At 42.4% G+C, this 27193-nt stretch overlaps 1 protein-coding gene across 2 annotated transcripts; it reads right to left on the reverse strand.

The window, feature by feature from the left end:
• Nucleotides 1-1281: 1281 nt before the first annotated feature.
• INO80B (INO80 complex subunit B) lies at nt 1282-27193 on the reverse strand. Of its 2 annotated transcripts, XM_085888730.1 has the most exons (6): nt 27175-27193; nt 26780-26842; nt 14448-14616; nt 13939-14051; nt 7279-7433; nt 1282-3046 (listed from the first exon to the last, which is right to left on the reverse strand). In XM_085888730.1, exons 2-6 carry the CDS (start codon nt 26826-26828, stop codon nt 2534-2536), a joined length of 999 nt encoding a protein of 332 aa, XP_085744856.1. In that variant the 5' UTR covers nt 26829-26842; nt 27175-27193; the 3' UTR covers nt 1282-2533. The 2 variants fall into 2 exon arrangements, with proteins under 2 accessions (XP_085744856.1, XP_085744865.1); XM_085888739.1 differs by lacking the exons at nt 26780-26842; nt 27175-27193 and adding an exon at nt 26323-26497.

Genomic DNA, 27193 nt, shown 5'->3' on the forward strand with positions numbered 1-27193 from the left:
GATGTTCATTGGTTGAAACACCTAATGTGCGGATGACTAACTTGGTCTAACTTGTGGCCACATTGTATACAATGATGTGTGATAGCCGACCGTTGTACTTTCCCAGCTAAATTGACCTTTCATGTTCTTCCAATCTCGATTTCAAATTTGTCCTGGTTTCACCGAGGCAAGATTTTCCGCCATCCTTGCTGATGGAGCAAAATATCGCCCCAAATTTATCAGCAATTGGAATTTCATCTTTTAATTATGGTCATAAAGCCTTGAACACTGCACAGCGGTTAGTATGTTATTCCAATCTGCATTGCACAAAATTTTGCTGATTATTTTTGAGTTTGGGTAACAAGGTAGAACATACAGCCCAATCATGTACAGTACAACTCTGTGTTTTGCAAAATTTGGGTACTAGCAGAAAAGGCCATCAAAATGGTGGGTGACCCTTCTGTGTTTTGACACTATTTAGGCTTGAACTATCCAGACACTATTCAGGCTGTATTTTCACCCTCCCCCTTCTCCATGCATTGACACCCCCTCCCCCTTCCTTGATCTTGTTTCTCCAGAATGAATGAGGCACCTGTGTTGTGGAATCTGTGACTAAGTGACTGACCAGGACTGGGCTTCTGTGCAAGGGGTAAAAGCTGTTCTTCTGTGACAGTGACTTGTAAATAAGTGTTCCTTGTTAAATTCTATTAATCATTTCCCAAACTGCTCCATTGTCTTCTTCTTTGTACCTCTTCTTTCTTCTCTTTTCTTTGTACCTCTTCCTTGATATTGTTTCTCCGGAATGACTGAGGCACCTGTGTTGTAGAACCTGTGACTAAGTGACTGACCAGGACTGGGCTTCTGTGCAAGGGGTAAGAGCTGTTCTAATGTGACACTGACTTCTAAATAAGTGCTCCTTGTTAAATTATATTAATCATTTCCCAAACTGCCCCCATTGTCTTCTTCCAGTGGGTAAAACAGTGTGTGAATAGAGACATGAAGTTGAGCCCCACCATTTCGTTATGGTCACCCATTAGCCAATGTTCCACTTACAGTATTGCTTGGCCATTTTGATTAATGGCAGTGGACCGTTGGGAAGCATGTCCTTATCTGGGGTGATTAATTTGCAGGAAGGTAAAGAGGGATTTGGCCGCAGAGTTACCCACGGATCGTTGGCTTCAGGGTTGTCGCCGAGGAAGTGGGTCCGAGAATTCCCCTTGTGACTCTTACCGGAGGCGAGCCTGGAACAATATAAACCCTGGCAATGTCCCTGTTCCATGTCCCCAATTAAGTAAAAATGGATAAACCAACAGATTTAATCAGTGGCATTGATAGAGCACAAGTACAATGGGGCAAGTGGCCTCCCATATCAAAATTTCTTGTGTGTTAAATCACTAAAATAGCAATGAGGCACAAAACTCTTAACTCGTATGAAAATAAATTCCATGCTTTATCCAACTGTATCAATCCCTAAAAAAAAATCAGTCAAACTGTTGCAGTCAGATACCCAGTGGGTTTGGACACATCTCACAGCAAGGCATCATTCAGTGAGCGTGGCGTTTCAGTTTCCTGGCACCACAAAGAAATGAAATGCCTAATTATGCAATTAAGGTTTCTGAGTGGAAAAGAGAGAATGAGGATTTTCCATGTCATTTGTACCGGTCGGTAAAAAATGTGCAGCTCAGTCCACAGTCTTGTCAATATTCACAATTAATTCCTGATATCAGCTTTCTTTTTTTTTGTCTTCCAGTGGAGGGCTTTAAGTGACCATTTTTAGCTTATCTGGAAGTTCAATTCCAGATAAGGTATCATCATCACAAACCATCCGTCCATCTCATTTGACTTCACCGGGCAAACCGCTGGGCCGATCCGGCTGAAATTTGGCAGCAACGTTCCGCTCCTGACTGTTAACAGGAATTGCAAAGCTCGATCTGGTCACATGACAAAGTAGGTCAAAATGGTCGACTTAGTAAATTTCTTCAAAAATCTTCTTCTCCAGACCCACCAGTCAGAATGCTACCAAATTTTGGTTACAACATTAGGCTAGGGCCCAGATAAGCTACAGTTCCAGTGGTTCTACTTTTATTACTTGAAACATGGGGGGGGACCCTTTAAGCACATGACTAACACTTTTGATCGTGGGTAGATGAGATGTGAGAAAGGTGGAGGTGAATGGAGCTAAATAGCTGGTGATAGAGGTGTCTTAAACGAATAAGTATAGTACTAATCAACCTTACCCCATAGAAAGGGAATTTTTGAGGATGAATGATTTTTAACAATCAATATTAACACTTTTGCTTAATTGTATATATTACCCAAACTTTAATGAGCAGGCCTAGCATTTGCACAAAGCATTCCAGGATGTTGTTATACAACTAGATTGAATAAAATTAAATAAAATCAACATCATAACGTACGAGTTATTACTTTGAGGGAATTGCAACACAAAACGTAAAGAAAGTATCCAAATGGGAAAATCGTGAATAAACAGGAAGTCAAATCCAAACATTCAGGCTCACGGTGGACTCCACAGAGGACAGACCAGCCAACGACATCATGATGGCCCTTCCTGGTGCATTAGTTCACCTGTAAGTGACGAATATCCTTTGAGCTCCAGATTCCTCTTATAACAAGCAAGGCTGCAAAGAGGAACTCCCGTTTTTGAACAGCTGTAGATCTTAACGTTTGGGCAGCCATCCAAACCGCAATGCACAACAGGTGGAGGGATGGCCACCGTCTTAGCACTTTCCATCAGAGGGACAGGGAAACCCGGAGGAAAGGAAAGTGTCACCAGGTTTGGTCTGTTGCAGTAATGAACCATCGGAGCCTGTTGCCGGCGGGCCTGCCGCTCCCGTGCCGCTTTAACCTTGGCTCGATTCGTTTTTGTGAGGCGCTCGATGGTCTGCTTCTTGCTCTCCTCAGCTTTCTTAGCTGCTTGCAAGCGCCTTTTGTGCGCGCGTTCTGCCCGCTTCAGCATCATCTCTTCAGTCATTTCCTTCTCCTTATAGCCCATAGGAAGCTCAAGCAACGGCTGCAAGGGTGCTGTGTCACGCCTCAACAAAGCACGCTAAGAAAGAAACATGCAGCCATGAGGCCTGGTAAAACAAACAAACAAACAAAAAAAAAACTTACATGCACTATATTTCCAGAAAAATAAATGGCATTTTATCCTCGGACTAGCGAGAACAGCACGTCTCACAGATGGGGGCAGTTAATGCCAAGCTTGCAGAATGGTGAGAAATAAGCAAATTTTGCCAACGTTCACAAATTCCCCACAGCAAATGCAAAATCATCAATCCGCTAAAAGATGGACGAATTGTGAAAATGTTTCCTAAGGTCCGTAGTCATATTGTAATGGTCCCAATAGGTTGGGGTCAGGAATTTGTAATTTGGCCAAGGTGGCAGCAATATGTTGCCTACTCTTCATCAAAAACAGTGTGATCGTTAATGTCCACCGATTAACGTGAGCAGGCAGATCCATCTTCGATGGATGGCACAGTCATCAGATGAAACACTATGGATGGCAAAGCACAAATCCAAGGTTTTATAAGCCGGTCGAGAATCAAACACAGACAGGATAGGGCAAAGGTAAGTGCGCTGGCTGTACATCATCCTGTTGGAAGGTTCAACGGCGGCAAAAAGATAAAACGATGTTTCAGTAGGTAAGCCATTTGGAACAACACTCAACAGAAACATAAAACATGTTGAAGGGTTTATTCAAAGCAATTATCAATTGAGTAAGAAATGAAAATTTCAAGTGCAGTCTCGAATTAAAAAATAAAACATAAAGAATATCTGGTTGCAATTTTGTCCAAAAATTCGGTTGGACACAAAGTCCGACCAGCGATAGCCAAGGATTCTCCGAAGAGACCTGATACCAAAGGAATTAAGTCTCCGTCTCAGATCCCTGGTCAGAGTTCAAGTCTCACATCTGCAGAGAAAGACTGGAAAGCACCAAGGACGTGAAGACTCAGACTTGTCGTCGTCCTGCAAATGAACCGGCAGTGCCACACCCCATGATCCAGTGAATCCATGACTCCCCAGGCCTGACCCAGACATCTATTGATCTCTGGCTCACAACCGGCGGAGACATGAATATCATTGCCAAGGGTAGTGAATGTTTCCTTGACCTCAACATCTCACCACAAACAGGTACAGACAAGACAACAGCATCCAAGAAGTCATTGAAAGCCTGGATCTTAGTTTTGACCCAGAAAAACCATAATCCAAGCGGCTCCGACTCTTCATTCAGCACCTCAAGGGCCCCCAAAAGGATATCCAGAGTCTCCGCAAAGATGACTGCATCGTTTGTGAAATCAAGATCAAAGATCTTGACATTCCCAAACGATGCACCGCAGCTTGATATCTCCGACATCCTCCCCAGAATCCAGTCCATACAAGTGCTGAAAAGTGTAGCGGCCAGAACACACCCCTGACGAACTCCAGTAACAACTGGAAGTAAGTCAGTGATGGAACCACCACATCTCACAGCACTCTCAGTACCAGAGTACAGTTCAGACATCAGATTGATCAGTTTTGTTGGCACCCCCACGAAGACCAAGAATCCTCCAGAGGGCATCCCGATTCACTGAATCGAACACTTTGCAAAGATCAACATAGGCTGCAAGCAGCCCTTGCCGAAGCTCTCGTCTGCGTTTGGTGAGGACGCGAAGAGCAAGGACACGGTCAATTGTTGACCTCTTTGGTGGAAAGTCTGACTGCTCTGGGCACTGGTGCTCAAGCAGATGGTGGTGAACCCTATCAAGAATTATCCAAGCAAAGACCTTGCCCGGCACCGAGAGCAGCAGCATCCCTCGTAAGTTGTTGCAGTCCTGGCGATCACCCTTCCCTTTCAGAGAGGGACACAAGGCTCCTCTTCCAGTCAGTTGGGATGATGGCCGTGTTCCAGGCAGAGTGTAGAACTGCATGCAGTGATACAAGTACAGCATTTCCACCAGCCGTGAGAAGTTCAGCATGGATGCCACAGATCCTTGGAGCATCACCCCATTTCAACCGGTTCATCACAGCCTGTGTTTCCACAAACGAAGGTGAATCACAGATGATCGGAGGGTCAGCAATAGGGATTGTAACACCGCTGACAACCAACATAACAGCTGGTGGGTCAGCCTGGTACAGCCGGTCAAAGTAATTGGCACAGCGGGCCTTCACTTCGGACTCCTCTGTCAAGAGCACATCACCCTCTGCTCTAACTGCAGTACAGTGAGGGACGGGCGTGGAGGAACGCAATGCACAAATTCCTCTGGAGGCAGGATGAGAATCACTTCACCACAGGTGATGCTCCACCCCCTCACAGATTCCTCGCACATCGGCTTCCTTGTCAACCCTCAGTGCACGTAGTTTTATGCCTCAACTCCCTGAACAGCTCAGTGCTGCCATGAAGCCTGGCACTCCGACTATGGTCAATGTTATCCAGTGTCTCTTGAGAGACAAATTCTTCTTCGACCTACGGTGAGTTCCAAGACATTCACCGGCAACATCAAGAATGGTGGTCTTGAAGGCACCACCCAACTCTGAGGGATTCCCGAAAGCACCCAGACCCCCCAAATCTCCACTCAGCCTGTTCACAAACTCCCCAGCTGGCCTCTCATCCTTGAGCTTGCCAACATCCAGCCGAGGCTGGGATGGTACTATTCTCCCAGATCAAAGCTACAACTTCAGAGTTGCTACAACAAGCCTGTGGTCGGTATTGAGGAACTGAGCACTCCAGTAGACCCTGCAGTTCTGGATCATCCTCCAGCGACCATCAACGAGCACATGGTCAATCTCCTTTGCCACACCAGCGTCGGAATACCAAGTCCAGCTATGAGCTTGTGGGCGCTGAAACCATGAACCAGCCACACTAAGTCCATGACTTCTTGCAAAGTCAAGGAACTTAGTGCTATTCTGGTTCACAGTTCGATCCATGGGTCCAACACACGTCTCATAACCATCCCAATCAGTGCCAGTTGATGCATTGAAATCAAGACTAGAAGTGTATCTTGCCTGGGGCACTTATCAACCACAGACCCCAGCATGGCATAGAATGCATCCTTGACGGTGAGATCACTCGTCTCAGTCGGAGCATACACAGAGACCAGGGAAATGACATCCAAGGAGTGACGAATCCTTAGTCTCACAATATGCTCGTTGAGCGGTGTTACCTCAATTATCATTGAAGTTAGCTTATTGTACACATCTACACCAACTCCTTGGGCATGGTAACCATCAGAGCGACCAGACAAACAGGAGGTGTAACCACCTGCCATCATCTTGCTGCAATCCGGTCTCCGAACCTCAGAGAGTGCTGCAATACCGATGTCCAAACGCTTGAGCTCAGATGATAACAGAGACAGGTGATCATCCTCTCTTAGGGATAGGACTTTCCAGGCATCCACCCAAAGGGACTGCCTCAGGTTAACCAAAGGAGACTGCTGTCTGGTGGACGACACCACTGCAATCTGACCCAGGAAGTTTACCCCGTGCTTTTCCTCCAACCATCAAGGAATGGGGGTCCCGATAATTTTGCCCCAATCCCGTCATCCGGTGTGCTCCCCTGCGAAGGGAAGCTGCACAGCAGATACTCCCATGGAGTGGGGTTTCAGTTTTGTTTGCATTTGTGGAATGAAGTGTTTTATGGTGGCCAAAGTGCAAATCCTGCCACCAACCTCCTCATAAAATGTAACCCAACTGCAGGCGGACGTCCGCAGACACAGATGCTCACTAGATATGGATGGCCGTTGGCTCATAAGGAGCTCCTCCGCCCTTTGACAGGTTTTGATTTTAATCCTGCTGGGTGTCCATATCATACACCCTCCTCACCAGGAAACCTGTTGGGGGAGACAGTTTAAATCACCAACAACCTAACCATGAAACAAGTTTGTGCAGGTTTACATGAAACCTGACCTGACAATGTAATCCTCACCATAAACTGCTTTGGCAGCTCCGACGCTCCGTGTCAAATATGGTTAATGTTTTGATGCGATATTTAACAGCTTTTTAACTTTTTAATACATTATTTATTTTTTCCACCAAGACATTTGACTTGGAAGTTTATGAACTAAATAAGGTCAATAGTTACTGATCAAGCAGTGGGATTAACAAAAAAAAAATTTAAACTCGTTTTCAATTTGGATCACCAGATTCATAGCTGACGCAACAATAATAAGTCGGATGAAAATCGTGTGCTGGTGAATGTCAAACCAGGCTCATAAAGCTTGTGCCGATATGTTTACATTGCATACACAGACTCGTACGGGCATTAGTATGTTGTGACCCAACGCCCAGATAGTTCCACCTCACCTGTCGAGGAGTAAGTAGAGACTCGTCCACCTCCTTCTTGAGATCGCCATTGTCATCCAACTCCCCTTTCTCAAGAGCGTCAAGCCAACGCTGCTCTTCTTCCTCCTCTGCATCCGACTTGTGCTCCTGTGGTACTGGTGGTTCCATATCACCCTCTGATACAAAATCACAATCAAAGCAGCCATTGGTCAGAAGATATAACTGCATCATCAGAGCACAACACTCTTCAAACCAAGCTCAGGAGAAGGGGGAAGGGGGATGGGGAATACTTAACCAATGGTATAAGAATTGAATAATAAAATTGCTCAGTGACACCAAAATGTTCATCATCCTTTTTTTTTTTTTTTTTTTTTTTTTTTTTTTTTGTATACCTTGGTCGAGGCTCGTATGAGAGCTAACACACAACTCACAGCAAGGAGGCATGAGACAAGAGGGGCGGGAGTGGAAGGGACAAAACATTGGGGAACAGACACAGGTGAACTGTGGAAGGGAGAGGGATGGGGATGGGACGGGGAACATGGCGAGGGGAAGATGGACATTAAAGGGACTTTCAGGAAGGAAAGCAGGAGAATTGAAGGAAGTGGGCTTGGGTGGATTATCGGGGGTAGAAAAGATCGAGGATTTGGATGGGGGAAGATAAGAGGTGGTGGTGAACAGCTGTTTTGAAAGCCTGAAGGGAAGAATGGGAAAGAATAGAGTGAGGAAGTTTATTCCAAAGGCGGGAAAAAAGAGGAATGAAAGAGTGAAGATGAGCAGTGATTCGTGATTTTGGTAGTTTTACCAGAAGGGGTTGTTGGCGGACCTTGAGCGCCCTGTGGAAATGTGGTTGGGACAAATCGCAGAGAGAGCAGGGGGGCAAGGCTGGAGAGGAGTCGGTAGAAGACAGAAAGACCACCGACCAACCTGCGGTGATTGAGTGAGAGGCCCAAAGACTCAGCTTCATTGCGGGAGATGCCAATGATCTTAAAAGCCCTGGTTTCGACAGCGTGAAGTCGAGAAAGGTGGGAGGCAGGAGCACCAGCCCAGAGGGGAGAGCAGTACTCCATCAGGCTACGGACAAAAGCTTTGTAAGTGGTCAGGAGCTCAAGAGGGCCGAGGAAGGACTTTGCACGACGGAGGATTCCCATTCGGCGACTGGCTTTTGAGGCAAGGTTGGAAATGTGACTTTCCCAGGAAAGGTCATGGCAGATAGTGAGACCCAGAAGCTTGAAAGAAAAGACTTCTTCCAGAGGATTGTTGAGAAAGTGAATGGGGGGGGTTTTGTAAACGGTCCTTTCGAAGAGACATAGTGAGAGTGTGAGATTTGTCTGGATTGAAAGACATGTTCCACGTGTTGGACCAGTTTGTGATTTTATCCAGATCTGCAGTGAGCGAAGAAGCTGCTGCTTGCCGGTCTGAGGGATGACAGATGGTACGGCAGAGGGTTGAGTCATCGGCAAAGAGAAATAGAGGATTTTCCAGAGAGTCCGAGAGATCATTGATGAAAACCAGAAAAAGAACAGGGCCCAGAACGCTACCTTGAGGAACTCCAGCCTGCACAGGAAGAGGGGATGAAAGAACTCCATTTAGGGCCACACGTTGACTGCGACAGGAGAGGAAGTCTGCGAGCCATGAGTGGAGATGGCCTTGAATACCATGGGCAGAGAGTTTGGTGAGTAGGGCAGGGTGCCAGACTGTGTCAAAAGCACGTGATATGTCCAGGGATACGGCTCGGATTTCCTGTCTGGCATTGAGGACCTCCATCCATTGATGGGAGAGCAGTAGCAGCATATCTAGGGTAGAGTGACCTGGTCTGAAACCAAATTGATGATTGGAAATCAAGCCATTGGAGAAGAGGAAGGATTTCATGTCTGAAGCGATGATGGATTCCATAACCTTGCTGATGATTGGGAGAAGGCTGATTGGTCTATAGTTACAGGGATCTGTTTTTGCACCTTTTTTATCCAGGGCAGTGATGTTAGCAGATTTCCAAGCAGATGGCAGATGACCTTGGGAAAATGAGAGGGTGAATAGAACAGAGAGAGGGTGAGCAAGAGCAGAAGAGCAGGCTTTGAGGACATCCTTTGCGATGAAAGTATTTTCATAGCATCAAATAAAATGCAGAAAATCAAAGCTTCATTGAGAGCAGCAAAATTCAGAAACAGTTCCCTGCAAATATGCAAAATGGCAGAGGTCGGGTAAGAAGGTTAAATGCTAAAGAAGTTGCGAATTACAACAAAGACATTAGACAAACAAGAATAGAGTCAGCAGAGAACAGTTATGAATAATTAGGAGCAATTAGAGATTTAGGAAACAAAGTATACCAAGGGAGGTGATCACAAGTAACAAACAATACGAAAGGATACGTAACGACACAGTGGTGAGCAGCCACTTTGAAAGAAGAGAAAGAAAGGCATGATTGCACAAACGCAGGAAGATGGTTCCAGAGGAAGGAGAAAAAGTGAACAATGTAGTGGATGCGAGAAGGGAGGTTGGGCTTCGACATTCAGATAAGGAGTGTGAAGAGGCCACCTCGTAGGGCTGGAGTTGAATAGAGGGGTAAAAGTGCAGGGGTTGCAACAACAGACAAAAGCCTGGAGAAAACAACAAAGAGGCAGCCACACAGTTTACAATGGGAAAGGGGGAAAGCACTGTGCCACAACCACTTAAATCTAATTTGAAACACATAATAAAAAGCATAAAATGATGTTCATCGTTTTTCACGATTCACTTCGTCCCCTATTTACAATCGAAATGTGCTCCTGCAAACCCTTGTGTAAATCAAAATCAGTTTTTCCGTATGAATAATGTTATAAATTGTGGAGGCGTTTCTTGGCGGTAATTTTCGCTCATCCGAACATAACCAAACTAACAGTACTGAAGATATAATAAAATTAATCTATACAGAATATAGTTATCTCAAGATACTGAGCTGGTCTCACGCGTTGCTGGCGGGGTTTCTTTGCTTGCTGATAAAGTTTCCGGGGTGTCTGTTGAGGTTGAAGAAGGCCTCAAGTAGGTATAAAGACAAGCCTGGAACATTATCAAACTCATGGGCACATTTTGTTGACTCTGATCCTCGATCCAAATACTTAAGAGTTTCTCCATTGTCGTATCTCCACCCATCATGATTCTAACAGCACTTCTTGGGGTCACCTTTTCAGATTTAGTAATAACGAGCAAATACCACCTTGTCGCTTCGCCGTCTTCACAGTCAAGGGAGGTAGCCCGAGTATGCGGCCTATGTCCACGAGACACTCCACTTGCTTGTGCCGTTTCACAACGTCCAATTTCACCAGGAGCCTGCTTGGCGGTAGTACCTACTGGAGTACTTGCGAGTTGTTTTTGACTCATCATGGGGGGTTTTGGGAAAGTTTGACGAAAAAGCGAGTGAAACCGATTGAAGCGTTATTGACCCGATGCTGCCGTGGGAACACTGAGCAATACATGTTCTTCTTAGTTTTCACAGATTTGTTTTATTTCACAAAAACTTAGACTCACACTATCGCCGAGACTGAGAAGTTAATCTTTCGAATGAAAAAAAATAAAACGAAGGTTTCCGAACTGGGGATGATACTTTTTCTTTCAAGCACTTTCATGAAAGAAAAGATTAATTATCCAACTTTGTTAACCTAAGATATGCAGTACTGTACTCGTACTTGTGGCATTCCCAAAGGTGGTCGGTCAGGAGAGGCTATTGTTAATTAGCAAATCTTCCAGTGACTGAGAATCTGCATGCAGTTGTACTGTAATAAAGATTGTTCATGCTCATATCTACTGTAATCTATATAACTGCACCCCAAGTGAGACTCTTGTCAAATGCTTAGTCTTGTTGATCACATGTATTGATTATTCAATCTTTTTTTTTTGTTGTTAACAGTAATATCAAGTTGTGTTTCGGAATTAATATCTCACAACCTCGCCGAATTTCTCTGCTCAAGAACAAACCCGTCAACTCGAGAGTTCATAGAACACCTGAGGACATGAGTGGAGTATACGAGTGGCAAATTTGATTGGTCGTGATGAAGTAAAATGCGGAAATATTTTGTTCAAGTACTGCTAAACGGAATGGTTTTGAAAGTGCCAAAAGGTGGTTTGTGTTCTCGTGTTTAACTATACAATTCAATTGAAATAACATAATGATTTAAAAGGTCGTAACCAATTTCTTTTCAGAAGTTTACCGCCGTTGATGTTACATTAGTTCTTATACAACACCTTATTTAACGGGTACATTCGTTATCCGTAGGCTGGTGTTAGCTTAACGGTTACGGTGGCTGACTGAAGATCTTAGGGTCTTGAGTTTGAGCCCCTGTTGAGCCGTTGAGATAACATCAGGTGGGGTGACTCAGCCTGTCATCCTTCCGAGGTCGGCAAAATGAGTACCGGCGTGCTGGTAATAGGGGCGCACTGCATCAGTGGCACAACCACGCTTCCAGAAACAATGCAACCAGCAGCCACAGGCTGCATACAAAATGGTAATAAAAATTAATTCCTCGTGCTTGTTGTTTCCTTCATGTGCGATCAGGATAAATTCAGAGCCAAAGTACTGCTGAACTACAGGTTCATTTTCTGATTCATGTTCAAAATATAACATTCAATTGAAGTCAAGTTGTTCCTCAATCATAAGCTGACGTTTACAAGACAGACAGACAGAGACGTGAAAGAATTGCTTCACCCTGCTTTTCGCTTCGCGTGCATGGGGTAACGACACCAACGCAGTGAGAGATCAATCTGATGTCCAATCAGAACATATCACACGATTCAGAGGGGGAGATCGTCTTCATTTTTAAGACTAACTAAAAAGAAAACAGCTTTGAACAAGATTACGATGAAGATGTATAAATAAATAAATAAATAAATAAAAGCATCATTTCTCATTGTAAAGCTCTGACATTTAAATATTGCTTTGGATCCTTTGCAGTGAGGTCATAACTCCCATCAAACAAACTTGTTTCGTCACATTGGGTGTTGAAGAGGCATAAACATGGTATATTTTGTAAGGTTTGTAAGCAATCTTGACATTGCATTCTCTCATTTTTATGCACATTAAAATGGTTAGATTGATAGGTTCCAAATTGATTGGGACTTATTTTGCTAGTTTAGACAGTGCATCAACACAACGATATTTAGAGAAAAATTACTGAATCAACAATAAGGATCCCGATGTTCTGACAAAGAGGGGATCAAGGACTCAAGACACGGATACATTTGGAAATGGAACTTCTCCAGACATTGATCGGTTTTCAGTTTTCCACAAACGACCACCTCTTAAAAAAAAATTTAAAACAGGTTCTAAGGGCTTGTGGATGAGCTGTGACAAATCACACACACATGCAGACAGATACAGGAAACAACACTAGACTTCACCTTCACAAAAACACAGCCGCTGAGATTGGGAGAAGTGATGTCACTTCTCAGAGCACTCTGGGTACCAGCGACATAATCTCCATGACATCGCTTTTCTCTCAACACTGAAGCAACAAAGGAGGAATTTCCTCCTCTCATGGATGGCAATCTTTGGGGTTTTTCCATACACCATCCTTTAACCCTATGAACCCTCGCGGCTGTTTTACCAGCAGCTATTCAAATCTTCTGGTGTTGGCTTAATGGTTAGGGTGGGTTTGGGATCCTAGGATCCTGAGTTCAAATCCTGGTCGGCTGTCAAATTAATACCAGGTGGGGTTGACTCCACCTGTCACCCTTCTAAGATCAGCAAAATGAGTGCCAGCTTGCTGGTATGCTGTAGCGGAGTGGTGACCCGTCCTGGATTGTGCCCAATAGCCCAGGAGACTGCTTAGGCAGCACCAACGTTCTGCACAAGTGTATGGTCCCAATAGATGGATGGATTCAAATCTCCATGTACCCGAGCGGCCGGTTTACCTTAACTAGTTTACCCTTCTACGGCTGACCATATTCAAGGGTTCTGGAAAGTCAGCAAAAGGGTGGATTTTTGAGGGTTTTTTGAATACCCACGAAACAGAAAAAAAAAAACCTTTGAAGAGTTTTTGTAGATGTGAGGTCATGTGCTCAACTTTTATGTCTTGAAAAATAAGCAAACACCACCAGTATTGGTCGTTGCTATTTTATTGCTTAGGACATGACGTCATCTGCCACTGTCCCGCACATGGCTCTGCTTTGGTCGCATATATGATCTTCTGTCTCTTCGCTCTGTTTTGTGTGAGCTACCAATAAAGCTCTATCTGTTCACAGAAACGGCGTGCTGTGTGTGATCCGATGGATTGAGAACACAATAAGGTCTATCTCAGCTAACTGGCGCACTGTTGTAACTACCTTGTCTGTCCCGGCATCATCGGACAACTTTTTGAATGGCCCTCATCTGTAAATAAAATAAAAAAGTGTGTGTGTGTGTGTGTGTGTGTGTGTGTGTGTGTTCCATAACTCTAAAACCATAAGTATGATGAAGCTACTGGAAACAAAAGGACAATGCAGGATGTTCCACAAATACACTTGAGATTTCGTTTCAATAAAAGGTATCCCTATTTGGCTAAAATATTAACTCATGGGCCTTAGCCAAATTTGCTGAAGGTGGGGGTGGGAGGGGGGATCCTAGTGCTTAGAATGATGAAAATCCAAAAAAAAAAAGAAATCCTAGAAAGCCATGACAAATCAAATTGCAAACACGCAGATACCTTAAAACTCTTCACCAACACATGGCCTCACCTATCCAAGTAAAGGATTCTTCATCTTCATCCTTTATGTCCGTCACCAGGCTGTTTGTACCATGAACCGTCGTACTAGGGGTAGCACCTGGTTCCACAGTATACTGTGGGATACTGTGGGAATATCAAAATTTTTCCTGTTCAATGTACAGGAACTGCCTTTGTCATGCACATCACAAAGTTTTAATCAAAACCAAATATAGAGTAAAATGCAGTCCATTGCAAGAATTCAGAGCAAAATTTAGATATCCAGAACTCTAAATATGCCAAACAAAACAAAAAAAAAAGGTAGCGATACAAGTAAGAATGAGGTTTATCGTCTGTCTCGTACTCATTCAGACGTCTTATTGGAGAAGCACAAAACTGAAAAAAATGCAATCCTTGAAAGACAAATAAGGATTAAGAATGTATGTACATTACAAGAAGAAGAAGTACAACAAAAAGAAGCCAAAACCTTTTCTTTTTTTTTCTTTTTTTACGTTAAAGAAAAATGAATGAAGAACACAACACCTTTTATTTGCTAATGTCTGGTTTCCAATCTTTATCTTCAGCTTCAGCTGAGGTTTTCCGACATTTTTAACAGTCTCCAGCGTCTCAGAGGAGAAGCTCGTCTCGCTGTCATGCTTCCGCTTGTGCTTCTTGTGTTTCTTGTGCTTCTTCTTGTGGACTCCATAGATTCCTGCAACACAAGTATTACGATCAAATTCTCAGCTCATTCACTTTCAGTGTTGGTATTCATCGGCAAAACCATACGCCGATTTCCTCATCCCTTGCAAAATGGGAACCTGGACAAATAAAAAGCTGAATCATGTGCTGTGCAGCACTCACGGAGACATTGTTCCTCGGTTAAATAATCTGACGTGGTATGACATGATGAAATATTTGTTTTTCATCAGCAACATAGATATTCTCTCTCTTTCACCCTCCCCCAACCCCTCCAAGAAAAAAAAAAAAACAAACACAGAAAGCCCCTCTTGTTTTTAGGGTGCCAATCATAGTTATTGTGGTTTCTCAAGGTGTACCGATACCGGTTATGTTTTGGACAAAACAGTAAATTTGAATTTTTTTCTCTCCATTTTGACTACGAGTACATGCCCGTTAAAAAAAAAAAAAAAAAAATATTCAAACCGCGAGCAAGAAACAGCAACCACACAAGCCGTTTCTTCGCTCTCGCGTGCCCGTACGTGCGTTGCCCGGAATTTCGCATATTATTCACAGTTAGGATTATTCGCAATTTAGTTTTAATGCCCAAATATTCAATTAGCACCAACGTATTTTGCCTTTTCGCAATGCCATCGCAAGGAAAAAAAGACAAGAGAAGAGAAAAAAAATTACTTCCTGGTTCGGAGCACACCAGCTCACTCTGATGTTACCGAAATTTATGCACCGTCTAATATGAAAACGAACATAACTTGGGGCATTGTGTTTATCTATAAATGCGCATAAGAAATTGAGAAATTATTAGAATACACGAAGTCATCACTCTCCGGAAGCCCATACGTTGTAACCCGTAATGGGGAAAGCGGCTGAGGTTCCCGTCCCCCATCGGCCACGCCCACGCAACAACTTGTCTTGTCATTGGTTTGGTAAATAAATGGCCATAACTTGGGAAGCACTTGTCCGATTAATATCAAACCTTGAAAAGGCACATCCTCAGGTCCCCAGCAATATACCTGGCAAGTTTCAATTAGATTGGACCAGTGGTTGTCGAGAAACAGCGGTCGGTCGGTCGGTCGGTCACACACACACACACACACACACACACACACACACACACACACACACACACACACACACACACACACACACACACACACACACACACACACACACACACACACACACACACACACACACAGCTGGAATTATAGATAGATGTGATGATGGAGATTTTTTCAGGTGAAGCAAATGAGCAGTCACCTTCACATCCAGTAACATCTAATAAGTGCACTTGTGATAGTTGAAAAAAGAAAAGAAAAAAAAGAGAAGCCATTTTTAAAATTTGCCAATAATAATACTAACTAGAACTGCCACTTTGTAACTGCTGGCAGTGATGACCGGGTATCCAAACGTCCGCTTTTGATACAACATGAGACTTAAATGATAGTCGCAAAGTTTCCCTTCGATAGGGTAAGTGGTTCCAGAGAAAACATTATTTAATAGCGATACAAATACAGCCATACTTCGAGACAGCGCGGAACAGATGAGTTACGAACCGGGTAGCACAAAGTGTTCAATCCAGTTATTACATATGCAGTTAGCCCTTTTTCCTGGGGACATTGTCGGTATCAATTGAATTGCTCTTCCTGTATGCTCAAACGCATGCAGGTGCAGCCAAATGGGACTTCTGAAAAAAACAAATCTAAAAGTTCTCAGATTCAAATAATTAAATAATTCTGGCTGCCAAACCAGATTGTTGTGTAATTGTTGTGTAGATGGCCGATCAGCTTGAAATTTTAAACCCTTCATTCCCCATGACTGTTCCATCATAAAACTGAAGTTTCACATTTGATGCAGCAGTTCCAGAGTAAACATTAATTAATATTTTCCCTTCAATCCAATATGGCTGCCAAACGATGTATCGTACATAAAAGGAGAACTTTTTGTTTGTCATGGAGAGGCGGTCATACATGTGGAGTTTCGCCTCGATCTGTTCAGCTGTTTCAGAGAAGAAGACTTTTAATGTTATTAATTTTCAATCCAATATGGCTGCCGTACCATGTGACCTATTACAACATAAATTTAAATTCTCCATCTAATGGGGAAGTGGATTATGCTTGTTAAGTTTCGTGTTGATCTGACAAGGTGCGTTTTTCTATCCAAGATGGCCTCCAAACCATGTGACTTGTGACATCATAATTTTTACGGTATATGCGGGCATGGGGGTAGATTATAGTTGCCAAGTTTCGCTTCGATAGGTTATGTGGTTCCAGAGAAAACATTATTTAATATAATTCTTGAATCCAACATGGCTGCCAAACCATGTGACCTATCAATTAGAAATTAACAAACTTATATTCTCTACTCGTGTGCAATATGTATGTGAAGTTTCCCCTTGACCTGACCAGCCGTTCTGGAGATGATGTTTGAAGGTTTTCGGGTAAATTCAATATGGCCAACAAACCATGTGACCTATCAATTAGAAATTAACAAGCTTGTGAAAGGATGTCTTGGGGAAAGTGTGTGTGAATTTTTGCCTCCATCTGTCCAGCTGTTCTGGGGAAGAATTTTTTTTAATTTATGAATTTTCAATCCAAGATGGCTAACGAACCATGTGACCTAGGACATCATAAATTTATATCCTGCTTCCAATTGTGTAGTGGAACACGGTTGTTAAGTTCCGTGTTAATCGGATAAGGTGCGTTTTTCTATTCAAGATGGCTGCCAAATCATGCGACTTGTGAGGTCATAATTTTTTACCATGTATGCAGGCATGATAGAAGATAATAGTTGCAAATTTTTGCTTCGATAGATTAAGCAGTTCCAGAGAAAAAAACATTATTTAATATATTTCTTAAATCCAACATGGCTGCCAAACCATGTGACCTATCAATTATTCATAAACAAACATACTCCCAACATGTGTAGAATAGACTTGTGAAGTTTCTCTTGATCTGACCAGCAGTTCTGGAGATGATGTTTGAAGATTTTAAGGTCAATTCAAGATGGCCACCAAACCATGTGACCTATCAATAAGAAATTAACAAACTTGTGAAAGGACGTCATGGGGAATGTGTGTGTAAAGTTTTGCCTCAATCTGTCAAGCCGTTCTGGAGAAGAAGATAAAAAAAACATTTTCAAAACAAGATGGCTGCCGAACCAAGTCACCGATGACGTCACAATAATTTTTTTTTCTACGGTGAATTGCTGTGTAGATGACGCTCAAGAAATTTCAGATTTTTCCCATGCAGCGTTCCACTTGACGAATTTTCACCGGCATACTGCTTCACCGATCACGAAAAATCACCCGTGTTCCCCATGGGGAGTTCATTAAAATATATGAAGCAAAAGATTTTTCCATTGCACGGTTTCAGATATACAAAAGTCCAAAGTTCATCGTTTTTTTTTCAAGATGGCGCCCGTACCACGTGACCTATGACATCATAATTATCAATTAAGTATGCCATTAAAAAAGATACATCGTATGGTGAAAAATTCGTGTCGATCGGACTTACCGTTCCTGAGAAAATGATTTTTAATTGCCCACAAAAAGAATAAACAAGTGTTGCCAGGCACAACTAATCCGGCCCATTTAAGGCATAAAGTTATTTTGGGGATCAAATTTAAATTTGATACATCCTTAACCGCGATCTTCACAAATATGCATTTTTCACTATAGGATTATTAGGATTTTAAGTCACAATACAAACAAGTCTGAAGACGACGATGGTTCACGAGCGGTATTTAACGATGTAGATTGTTTCAGAAGTCAAGGATGAGACAATGTGATAATGTTTGACCAAGTTATAAAAATGATCAACATGATGTGGTACGAGTGACAGGTTATGAGCTGCAAAATGTCGAAAACCCGGTTTCGTTGAACAACTTTAAAAATTTGACCTTTGCATAACCTTTAAAGGTTACAAAACAATGTTGTGGACATTAAAATAAGGAAACAGGATAGGTGCTATAGCTTATTGAAGTTAGTTCGTCGAAGAAGGTCGAAAACCCGGTTCGATTCCCACAAATTTGAAAATTTGACCTTTGTGACCTTTAAAGGTCAAACGTCAAGGATTATGACCTTTGGTGCAAAACTTCCTCTGGAACATTCCAAGAACAATATAACGTCATATAGGCTATATGGCATTTCGCACTCATCGGATTAATTATCCATACTTTGATGAAATCAGCGTAAAAACAAACTTGAAGGGGGTGCCACGGGCAAGGTGTTCGAGACAGAGCAAAATGGTTTCAAGACTTTAGGTGGTGAATGACCTCAAGATTATGCATAAAAAAAATATTGTCATCCGAGCTCTCAAAGTTTGGGCGGTCATATTATTTTTTACCTCAAAATTCGAAATTTTCTAAGTTCGTGACCTTGTGACCGTGACGAAAATGGAAAAAAAAAAAAATCGAGCTTTGTGGGGCTATGCAGGTGCCATTGGGCTAACCAAATACCGAAACCATTGCCAGATTCGACAAACCCCTCGGAGAAGATGGATTTTTATGTCAAAATTCGCAATTTTCTAAGTTCGTGACCTTGTGACGAAAATGAAAAATCGAGCTCCGTGGGGCTATGCAGGTGCCATTGGGCTAACCAAATACCGAAACCCCTGCCAGATTCGACAAACCCCCTAGGAGAAGATGCAAATTGAAATCGGCTACCCCCTAAAAACACAATTCGCAATTTTCTAAGTTCATGACCTTGGGACGAAAATGAAAAATTGAGCTCTGTGGGGCTATGCAGGTGCCATTGGGCTAACCAAATACCGAAACCCCTCAGATTCGACAAACCGCCGAGGAGAAGATGCAAATTGAAATCGGCTACCCCCTAAAAACACGTTTTTGGGCGTGGCTCCGCCCATAATAAGCGCACCACGCCCATTTTCAGGAAAACACAACTCAATCATGATATAAACCTCCCACCAAAATTTTATCAGGATCGGATCAAAACCCATGGAGCTGTGCTCGGGACAGACAGACAGACAGAGACAGACAGACAGACAGACACACAACAATAACGAATATAGTGGTCACTTATTTTTTCGTGAAGCAATAGTATAAGGTTTACTATCAGCTTACTTTGAAGTAAATCGGATCATTTTTGACGAAGTTATGAGCGAAAAACGATTTTGACCTTTTTGTGACCTGACCTTCACTTTTGACCTAATTGGACCCAAAAGTTAATGGGGTTGTCCGAAGTTCATTACCCACCTGTGGATACAATTTGACAGTGTTTGAGCCAGCCGTTTTCCCGTAAAGTTGTATTTTCGTAACCATGTTCTAGTTTTAATGGAAAATTTGTAATTTTGACTGATGACAATGACCCCCAAAACTTCGGACGCTACCAATCTTCACAAATATGCATTTTTCATTCAAGGATTGGGAAGGATTATAAGTGACAAATAGAATAAGGTTCACTATAAGCTTAGTTTGAAGTAAATCAGATAATTTTTGACAAAGTTATGAGCGAAAAACGATTTTGATCTTTTCGTGACCTTGACCTTTGATCCAATTGGACCCAAAAGTTAATGGGGTCGTCCAAGGTTCATTGCCCACCTGTGGATTAAATTTGATAGTGTTTGCTATAGCAGTTTTGCCGTAAAGTTGCTAACAGACAGACAGACAAACAAACACACAAATGAAAAACGTGCTGAGCACGACACTTGGCGAATTAGTTGACCTTTCCGTGTGGTGGTCCAAGCTGTAATGTCATGGAATGTGTGGTGTTTATTTGTTCGTACATTAATAAAATGACGCGACGTCACAAATAACAATTATCAGGCGCGCATTGTCATGGTAACGGCAGCAGATTGAAAATTTTCACAACTCATTTAAAGCCACCATGTGACATTCAACAACTTATCATCGGTGCTTGTTGCCTTCATTCTGATAGTGGAAAATATTTGAAAATACCTCGGAACATTGCTTTTCAACCAGCTTTACGATCCCGTTATCAGGTTTGAAATATGTTGTAAAACAAAAATATGTATTTTATGTGTTTTTCATGTTTTGGGTGACCCTGACCTTGACCTTGGGTCAATTTCGATCAAACTTTGTACACATGTTAATATTACATGCATAAATAGACAGCATAAGTTTCAATATAATAAGTGCAAAACTGTTTGAGAAATAGCCATGTGTAATTCACAAAATTACCCATTGGTTTATAATGGGCGATAATATAAAGTGATGCAGAATCCAGATCCTGATCTTGAACATCACCAAAAGTCACAAATCTTTTTGTGATACTGTGGATTTCTATCACTGTTAAAATTTCATCCAAATCAGTTAAGAATTGTGACCTGTAGAACGAATAGAATTTTTTTAAATCACGCCAATAGCTAAAAACTTTGACGTCATATGCTTGCGAAAACTGTGCATAATTTGTACTAACATGCATTTTAAAACATTTAGATATTCCATTGAAGTTTGTTTTGGCATCAACAGGAAGTCGCTACGACTTCCGGTCACTGAGTTATGTCCAAAAATGCGTTTTCACGTTGTGTGACGTCACGTGGCGACGTTTAGTCCGATTAAGACGGGGTTTGGATGCGGACCGTCTCAGGTGGATTGCCTATCAGGTGTAAAAATTTAAGAACGACTGGTCCAGCCGTTTGGGCTGTAGACGACCGGACAAACAAACAAACCAACAAACTGAACAGACCAACATACTTGACAAAATCGAAGATTTCGCTAAGTAAAAACCCGATGATAATATCCCGCTCCCTCCCGGATAAGAAATAAACAGAAGAAAAACAATAGGTTATCCAGTGCATTAGACTGGGTACCGGTACCCTAATTACCCAGTCCATTAGACTGGGTACCCCAATTACCCAGTCCATTAGACTGGGTACCCCAATTACCCAGTCCATTAGACTGGGTACCCCAATTACCCAGTCCATTAGACTGGGTACCCCAATTACCCAGTCCATTAGACTGGGTTCCCTAATTACCCAGTCCATTAGACTGGGTACCCTAATAACATTTGTCACATTGAATTTTAATTTTGTTTACTTTGATCCAAGGATCATGGAGCTTATACACATCACATTTAAGACAAAGACATGAGTGGACAGCAGTGCACTTTTAGACGAATAAGGACACAAGTGCATAATTGACCTATCTTCTTCTTCTTTAACCGACCCAAATATTCACACCTTGTGGGGTCAGCTGGGGAAACAATTCTGGTCCAAGTCCTTCTGGATGCACCTGGCTGGGCCCAACATTCGACTGTGGCAGGAATTTCTAATTTGTTCAAGGTGCCAGCTTACCCTTTGCAAAAAAACACTGGGGTAATGCTAACATCCACCGACAACCGATGCTACCAGAAGGGTTCGTCGAGAAGGTTAACGTCGAGATCTGACGAATCACCTCGCCCGTGAAACACCAGGGTAACATTTATAGCTGGGTCGAGATTCTAATTCAGGCTTCACAGCTCGAAGGCGAGTGTGCGTACCTCCAAGATATCCTGCCAGCCCTACACAATTGACAAACACATTTATGGCAAATTGAATTTGAACCCAGGTTTCTCCAATCATATCCTTGGAGCTCACATAGGAACATTAATAGGCTAAGAAAAAAAATTCAAATTCCACAAACCATTATGTGTTTGTCTAAATGCCATCTCCCTTCCACCTGATGAACCTATTTGTCTGAAATTAGAGTGCAGTATATTGAATGTCCCATATGGGTGCACCTCGTGAACCTAGATCATTCACTATTACTTTGTGATTTTCTTTGTAATACTTTGTAATCAGATCTTTGAAGTATTTAGATCGCGGGACGACACTGTATACAAGTCTAATTACACCAAAACAAGAATACAGGAATGCTGTCTGACAATCAACGTATAAGACCTACAGAGGGAGGAAAAGCATCAGAAAAGATGAGTTTTGGTACAAAGGGTGGTTTCATGGAAACGAACATCACATGCTGAGAAGAAGAACCACTCTTTTGCATCTTCAGACGCATAGGGTTGCTGAGACGGTTTTCCATTGGCTTGGGGTGGGTAAAATCCTGGATGAGTCGCCACTCTGATGGAGGATACTCGAATGGCTCAATCTTCCGAGTAAGCCAGTACTCATTTTGCCGATTTTGGGATGATGACAGGCTGAATCAACCCATGTGATGCTATTTTAAAAGGAATGACTGGAGCTCAAACTCAGGACCCTAAGCTCTTAAGCCAGATATCTTAAATGTTAAACCAACAACAAGTTGTCACAAGCTGAAAATGTGGGATGAAAAAACCACATCGGGAGCAAGGAGAAAAAAAAAATAAAGGAAAGAAAGATCAAACAACACTGAGGAAACCACAATGACAAATCATGAATGATACACACAAAGACTTTAAGACAGGAGGCCATTAGGTTTATTGTGCCTGTGCTCCATCAACACTGCAATCACCCACCCACAAGTCCTACCAATATCCATCTACACCCAATACTTTCAGCTTTAGGTCCCTATCCAACTCAAATGAAACCTATCCACTGTTTCCGCTTCATCCCCATGGAGATCATTCCAACCAACTACAAGGCCGAGAAGACCAATAAAAATTTGGGCCAATGGACCAACTCGTCTACTATAAATGGACAAGGTGTGTGTGTGCACGTGTGTGTGTGTGTGTGTGTGTGTGTGTGTGTGTGTGTGTGTGTGTGTGTGTGTGTGTGTGTGTGTGTGTGTGTGTGTGTGTGTGTGTGTGTGTGTGTGTCAGTGACATGTTTTTGTGGAGTTATACAAGAACTTTCGGATGAAGTGAGGCCTAGTTTGTTATTTGAAGTGAGGCCTAGTTTGTTATTTGAAGTGAGGCCTAGTTTGTTATTTGAAGTGAGGCCTAGTTTGTTATTTGAAGTGAGGCCTAGTTTGTTATTTGAAGTGAGGCCTAGTTTGTTATTTGAAGTGAGGCCTAGTTTGTTATTTGAAGTGAGGCCTAGTTTGTTATTGGAAGCGAGGCCTGGTTTGTTATTGGAAGCGAGGCCTGGTGTGTTATTTGAAGCGAGGCCTAGTGTGTTATTTGAAGCGAGGCCAAGTTTGTTATTTGAAGCGAGGCCTAGTGTGTTATTTGAAATAAGGCCTAGTTTGTTATTTGAAGTGAGGCCTAGTTTGTTATTTGAAGTGAGGCCTAGTGTGTTATTGGAAGCGAGGCCTGGTTTGTTATTGGAAGCGAGGCCTGGTGTGTTATTTGAAGTGAGGCCTTGTGTGTTATTTGAAGCGAGGCCTAGTGTGTTATTTGAAGCGAGGCCTCGTGTGTTATTTGAAGCGAGGCCAAGTTTGTTATTTGAAGCGAGGCCTAGTGTGTTATTTGAAATAAGGCCTAGTTTGTTATTTGAAGTGAGGCCTAGTTTGTTATTCGAAGTGAGGCCTAGTGTGTTATTTGAAATAAGGCCTAGTGTGTTATTGGAAGCGAGGCCTGGTTTGTTATTGGAAGCGAGGCCTGGTGTGTTATTTGAAGCGAGGCCTTGTGTGTTATTTGAAGCGAGGCCTAGTGTGTTATTTGAAGCGAGGCCAAGTTTGTTACTTTCATGTTTCTTTCCGCTTTTTCACATTATTTGTTTTTGTTTTGTTTTGCTGTCTGTCTGTCTGTCTGTCTGAAGGGTGGTCGCGATACTACCCTTATTATATTCTCAGTTTTTCTGTCTGTCTGTATGTTGGGTGGTCGCAAGAGTACCCTTATTTTCACTTTTTTCCGTCTGTCTGTATGTATGTTTGTATGTCTGTATGTAATGGACAGCTCTGGAGGCCAGAGGAGTCAACCGATTTTGATGAAACTTGACAGGTAGGTTCATACCAGGATCTAGTTATATGCTTTTGAGCACCGTTGCTATGGACACCGTTGCCTAGCAACAGGACTTTGAAATTTTTGAAAAATCCTAAAAAATATATTTTCTCGAAAAGCAAAAATCGACTTCCAGGCTTTCGTGCACACTATAATCAATATATTTGTCAAAAAATTTCAGCCCGATCCGTCAAAAACTGTACGACTAGTTTGCAATTAGGTCGCGACTACCCATGTCACCTACCGGGTTGTGTGTGTGTGTATATATATATATATATATATATATATATATATATATATATATATATATATATATACATATACGTTTGTATGTAATGGACAGCTCTGGAGGCCAGAGGAGTCAACCAATTTTTATAAAACTTGACAGGTAGGTTCATACCAGGATCTAGTTGTATGCTTTTGAGCACTGTTGCTATGGACACCACCGTTGCCTAGCAATGGGACTTTGAAATTTTTGAAAAATCCTAAAAAATTAATTTTTTAGAAAATCAAAAATCGGCTTCCAGGTTTTTATGCGCACTATAATCAACCTCTTTGTCAAAAAATTTCAGCCCGATCCGTCAAAAACTGTATGACTAGTATGCAATTATATAGCAACCACCCATATATCTATCTCTATCTCTATATCTCTCTCCTCGAAGGAGAAGGGATATTTATCTTGCCAAAACGAAGTTTTTGCAAGATATGTTAGTCAGCTTGTATGTTTTTTTTTGTCTGTAATCACGTATCGATCACTCTGTAGAGCACAGTTATCATTGGAAATTTTTGTAACTTCGCATATTAGTCCTATAGAGGTCCCTTTCAGTGCATAAAATTTTCAAGGTTAAGTTCAAAGGTCAAGGTCACTTTGTCGCAAATCAGGGGAGTCAACGAAACCCTTATTTTTTTGAGTAATTTTGATCGGATCGTCTTCAAACTTCATGGGAATATAGTTCATGGTCTGGCGCTCAGCTGATTAATTTTTGGTGGCGATTGGCCTTGACCTTCATGGTTAGCACTGGAGGTCGAAAGTTTTTGACCCCAAGGTCAAATTTTGAAATCTTAGATACCATATCGAGTAATACCTCATATGAAAGCGCTTGATAAGTGCTTTCCAGATCTGTCAAAAGTTTGACGCTATGACGTCATTTGATGACGTCATGACGAAAAAACGGATTTTTCATGAAAATTTTATTTCCTCAGTTCTCATCAAAATCTCTTGATATTTCATGTACAACGGTCCTGGAGAGATACCATTAACCGAACGAAAATATAAAGGTCAAGGTCAAAGGTTAAGGTCACAAAAAGGTCAAGCATCAAGGTCGACGAAACCCTTATTTTTTTGAGTAACTTTAATCGAATAAATAAGTCACTCATGTTCACATTTTGGCAAGATACTGGTCACCAAGTGGGTGACATTGGTTTTTTTGGGGGGTTTCTTTTTGTCAGGCTCACTTGGCTGCACCTGGATGGGTTTGAGGGTTGTGGAGTCATGGCTGGAACCTGAATGCTATCCAGGTTCCTCCTGATGTCTCCATTACATCGTGTGTGTGTGTGTGTGTGTGTGTGTGTGTGTGTGTGTGTGTGTGTGTGTGTGTGTGTGTGTGTGTGTGTGTGTGATGTTTTTTTGTGCAGTTCTACTAGAGAGTGTTCTGATGTGGAATACAATACACCAACATGACCGTCATCATCCCCCGAGTCGATTCGGCTCGTTAACTATGAAGAATCCGGAAGAGTTCCCACGTTTTAAACGCACGTCATGTTAAGGTATATAAAACAGCTTAACGTGTCCTTCCACAAAATGGCATTGTAATTAAAAAAGAAACAAAAAAAAACGATAACATCGTAACAAAGCATATATTAATTAACACGAATAATATTAACAACAATAATGATAGCAGTATCATCTGGCAATAATAATAACAACGAACGTGTCATCCCCCAACTGACCAAAGCACATCTGGGCTTCGTGAAAGGTAATCTAATGCTCAAGAAGTCCAGCAGGCAGGTATGCAACAAGGCCGAGAAGACCAACGGACCAACTAGTCATCTTCAACACGTCCAGCAGATCACCGACCAAGTCCTGCGTCCATGAACCGCTCCTCGAAGCTTCGTCGAGCGAACCTCCGGGATCATTGCAATGCCCCCTCCCCCCCCCCCACGGCTCGACGCTGACCCCCGGGTCAAAAACTGAACACGATATTTAAAGTGAGGCCGCGTTAGTTACATTCCTGCACAGAGTTAAACACCACGTCCTTCGATTCATCATTCATCCACCAAAGAATACACCCTAAAGGTTAAAAACCCCATCCGTTTTACCGACACCGGATTCGCACCACCTCACTACCAGATCGTATAAAGAGGTCAAGCTCGAACAAGACAAACGAACACAGGTACACCGACTCACCTGTGCCGTCATCGTCGGCTTCGTTCGGCACCTCTTGTTTCTTCCTCATGTCTTGAAGGCAAGCTGACGGGTAAGGATGGAAGGAGAAGAAGAAGAAGACTAAAGAGAAGAAGAAGAAGACTAAAGAGAGGAAGAAGAAGAAGACTAAAGAGAGGAAGAAGAAGAAGAAGATTAAGAGAGGAAGAAGAAGAAGAAAAAAAAACACAAAGAGCACAAAAGTAATAGAGATAATAAATAAATGAACCCCGTTTTTAGTGACGCCGATCGAGAGAGAACGAAGATGAAGCGACAACAAAGATGGAGGATCGTGGGAGGAGTTTGAGGGGGAAAATGAACAAAAATCCCCACTTCGTGCAGTTCACGACGACAAATCGCTTGTTTCACGTTTTTCGAACCTTTTGCCGCGTTTATAAT

The sequence above is a fragment of the Eptatretus burgeri genome, chromosome 1 (assembly GCF_056783735.1).
Source record: "Eptatretus burgeri isolate ZD-2024b chromosome 1, Ebu_testis_v1, whole genome shotgun sequence".
NCBI lineage: Eukaryota > Metazoa > Chordata > Myxini > Myxiniformes > Myxinidae > Eptatretus > Eptatretus burgeri.